General features: G+C 37.1%; 1 protein-coding gene across 3 annotated transcripts; it reads right to left on the minus strand.

Annotated features, from left to right (window-relative positions):
* Positions 1–2005: 2005 nt before the first annotated feature.
* On the minus strand, positions 2006–3327 carry LOC121807078 (cyclin-dependent kinase inhibitor 7-like). Of its 3 annotated transcripts, none has more exons than XM_042207274.1 (5): positions 3019–3327; positions 2896–2933; positions 2632–2805; positions 2415–2452; positions 2006–2339 (listed from the first exon to the last, which is right to left on the minus strand). In XM_042207274.1, the coding sequence occupies exons 1-5, from the start codon at positions 3226–3228 to the stop codon at positions 2296–2298; spliced, it is 504 nt and encodes a 167-aa protein (XP_042063208.1). In that variant the 5' UTR covers positions 3229–3327; the 3' UTR covers positions 2006–2295. The 3 variants fall into 3 exon arrangements, with proteins under 3 accessions (XP_042063208.1, XP_042063207.1, XP_042063209.1); XM_042207273.1 differs by having other exon boundaries at positions 2632–2808; positions 3019–3322; XM_042207275.1 differs by having other exon boundaries at positions 2006–2452; positions 2632–2808; positions 3019–3318.
* Positions 3328–3994: the final 667 nt, after the last annotated feature.

Genomic DNA, 3994 nt, shown 5'->3' on the forward strand with positions numbered 1-3994 from the left:
TTCTATTGCTTCCTCTTTTCCCTTTTCCAGATAAAAAAAGAAACTGAAAAGAATCTTATCATAATCATAGTGATATTTTCACTTGAATTTTGATCTATATAATGAAATAAATTTTGAGGAAAAAGCTAGTCTTAATAGATGAAGGATCCTTATTGGAAATGAATACTTGACCAATCCATGGTTTAATTCAATTATTTAGTCGATTAATTAAATGAAATACTCACAAAACTAACTAGAACAAATAATTCATTTTGTATGTGTGTATGTATACACTCCGACCTAGGTGAAATGTTTTATATTTTCTGTGTTGTACTGTGAAAACTATTCTCTTATCCAAAATTAAAGTAGGATCACTTATAACTTTGAATTTTATGCTAAAATACATGACAAATGAGTAATCAAACAGTACAAAAGGCAACTTTTAGTAAAAATACAAAAGTTCAGTTCACATAAAATGGCATATGTTCTTTGAAAATAAGATGTTTTTGATAATATAAAAAACGTATATTTGCTCAATGCACAATGAAGAGTAATCTCTGTCTTTATGGGTAGTATTACTTAAAAGTAGTATTTTACATTATAGCATATAGGTTTTTTTTACACCCATTATAGCATATAGGTTGTATGTTGTATAATACAGTAGTAAGATCACATTGAAAATAATACACTATAGAAACAAGGTAAATAATGCAGCCAGAGCTACACACAGAGAGAATAAGGGGAGATAGTTTTCAAACATGTGCAACTATTTCTTTAATTACAACTCCAGTGAGAGAGGGAGAGAGAGAGAGAGCATACGCAACTTTTTCTTTAATTGCAGGCCCTCATGTTTTGATGTACCTTCATAAGAAAAGCTGAGGAAGAGCCCACAATTATGCTTTTTGATGATTTCTGAAATGGTTCCTAAATTTGAATTTATTTATTTTTTATTTCTTACAGGGGGAGGAAATGGAAGCAGAAGCTCCTAGCTACTTCAATTGTTTTGTAAATTTACCTCACAGATTTAAAAAAAATTTAACATGACAAATTGACAATTATTCTCGTGGTTCTATAAGGAATCGGGTCATTTAGGATAGTCGAAAATAAAAATTGTCCATCAACATATATAATTATTTTAATCAAGTGGATGCATATGAGAATCATTTTACCATATATAGTTAACCTTTGTAATGTTTAGTTTGATAATAATATAAGGAGAGATGCTGATTTTAATTTACAGACAGTTATTTAGATTTTTAGATAGTTATATTAGATTTGTGTCGTTATTTTTTAATGTTATAAGTTCGAATCAATAAAGTTTTGTATCCGTTCGTTTATTCATCTGCTCAATAGTTATTGTCAAAAATATTTTGATTATTTAGGTTTGGGAATACAACTCACATACATATTTAGGTATGATTATCTATTTTGATTGCAGTAGTATTTGCCCTCATTATTATTTGAGTAGTGATTTTAAGAGCGTCCACTATGGGTAGGACGCGGCTATAGCCGCGTCTGGGGGCGGTGGGCGGCCGGCTATAGTGGGGAAGGTGGGCGGACAACTTTTGGGGGCTATTGGGGCGGCGGACGCGGGATAGCCGCGTTCGGGGCGAGGACGCGGCTGTGAAAATGTAGAATTTTGTATTTGGAATTTGGGGGCTATTGGAGGTGTCCACTATAGTGGCAGAAATAGAATTTTAGGAGTGTATACAATAAAATTGGGGCTATGACAAAAATTGGGGCGGGGCTATTGGGCGTGTCCGTCTTATAGTGGATACCTAAGGAACTCATTCCCCGCCAGTTTGGGGACCAGATCTATCTCGAAATATACAATTTCATTTTCAGCCAGTTTCATTTTTACCTTTCATCATTATTATCATTATCCCACACTCCAAATGCTAAAAGACAAACCTTTCAATCAAACTCCAAAACCATTTCACATGGCCCACTTTACCATGGATATACATACACCACCAACCTGTATGTATAGGTATAGGTATAGCTCCACTCCCAAGACACACACATGTGGGTGGGTGATCCACATTATTTTCTGTTGAAATTCTGACAAATAATGGGTACAAAGAAACTTCACATACAAAGTCACACCAAACAAGAAACCATCCAAAATATACACAAACAGAAACTCACTTTTCAATCTCAAATGCAAGATAACAACACCAATTTGATACACACTCCTCTTACCCACATCAATATCATCAAACTCTGACAATTCAAATCGTCCCAAATTTCAACACTTGGAAGAAAAAATTTTGCATTAAAAGAACTCTAGCTTCTTTACATGAATCTGGGAAATTGCTATGCATATCGAAAATGCTGAATGCCAATCCACCAACAAAAATCTGAAAAAAAATGCATTGTTTCTTGTTTTGGTGGTGATTTCATTTAAGGAAGTAAACGAACCCAATGATACCTGCCTTCCAATGGAACGTCCTTTACAATATCATAGTTGTACCTGAAAATAATACAAACCCAATTCAATCAAATCATTTCTGCATTCCGTTTCAGTTTGAGGGAATAATCAGTTGGCCCACGACTAACATGAGCAGGCTGTGCATTTCGCTTATCGTACGCACACACACCGCAAACCATGTAATGATTGTATGCATATGGAGAGGAGTAATAATTACGCACTTTTCAGCGAATCGTTTCTGCTCATACTTTTCTGCCGCCGCGAAGAACCCCTCCAGCTCCGCCGCCGAAGGCATGGATTTTGGAATTTTGCGGCGGAGAGTCGTCGATGATTCTTTCTTCGGCAACAAAATTTGCTCCGAGTCTCCGTATAGCTCACTACTTGGAGTCGCCTCTCTACTGAAATCGAAGATCAATAGTAGTATTGAAATTCATGAAACATGATCCAAGACTTAACAGAAATGCATAATCCATAGCTGCATTCACCTTAAAACACGACCGGTGGAAGTGGAAATTTCAGCATTCTAGAGAGAGAGAAGGAGGATTTAAATTGAGAATCAGAAAAATATTTGAGTCAAAATTCTACAAAGTAGAATTTGGAATTCTCACCTCCAGATCTGCTGATCTCGGACTCATCTCTACGACGTCGCTTGAGTCCTCATGCTTAGAGTTAGAGCAACAGAATGCCGCCGGCGACAGCGATTCCGTCTCGCCGCATCTGTCATTTTCGAGCTTCCTCTTCTTTCTGAAGCTCAACAGCATGTCTTCTGCTCTACACTTGACTCTCACTCTCTCGCATCTCTTCAGGAATTCCTCCATCTCACTCCACCTCTATGACTATACCTATACATACATTTAATTCTACTACTAAGAGTATCCACTGTGGACACCTCCACCTCCCCCGCCACTTTTTTTTGTCCACAGTCACTTATGATTTGTCCACAACCACAGAAATAAGTTTCAACCGCAATAGTGGACACTTTTTTTTTTGCCACATTTCACTTTATTTTATTCTTTATATATTTTAATTCAATGAAAATTAAAATTATCGGACTATACATAATTAGAAAAAAAACGGCTAATTAAATAAATTAAAATTGAAAACTAAATTTTCGTCATATTAAAGTAAGGGGAAAATCATACAACGAAAATTTCATTTATGGAAAATCACACATGTTCTTCACGCTGCGCCCCCTCCCCTACGTGCCCAGACCTCTTTAATCAAATCGGCCTGGAGTTGTGTATGTGCTGTGCTCCTGTGCATATCAGTGAAACGTTGGAGCAGATATTCATTACTACGTGGTACACCCATCTGTATCGGCGCAGAGGCAACATCGTGACTTGTACTTGCACCATCTTCCGGTGCCCAGCGCTCTGCAGTAAATTCTTCATCTTCTGTTATCATATTGTGCAATATGATACATGCTAACATAATATTCGCGACATCATCTTCGTGCCAAACTCGAGGCGGGCACCGTACAATGGCCCATCGCGCTTGGAGCACACCAAAAGCTCGCTCAACATCCTTCCTAGCAGCCTCTTGTTTTTGCGCAAAATATTGTTTCTTCGGTCCAACCGGTTGGCG

Source organism: Salvia splendens, chromosome 6 (assembly GCF_004379255.2).
Source record: "Salvia splendens isolate huo1 chromosome 6, SspV2, whole genome shotgun sequence".
Taxonomy (NCBI): Eukaryota; Viridiplantae; Streptophyta; class Magnoliopsida; order Lamiales; family Lamiaceae; genus Salvia; species Salvia splendens.

Coding starts and splice junctions, on each gene's coding strand:
- LOC121807078 (XM_042207273.1), bottom strand. CDS start 3,228: ATGGAGGAATTCCTGAAGAGATGCGAGAGAGTGAGAGTCAAGTGTAGA. Junction 2,453..2,631: donor CAGAAACGATTCGCTGAAAA/GTGCGTAATTAT, acceptor TATTATTTTCAG/GTACAACTATGATATTGTAA. Junction 2,340..2,414: donor AAAGGACGTTCCATTGGAAG/GCAGGTATCATT, acceptor ATTTTTTTTCAG/ATTTTTGTTGGTGGATTGGC.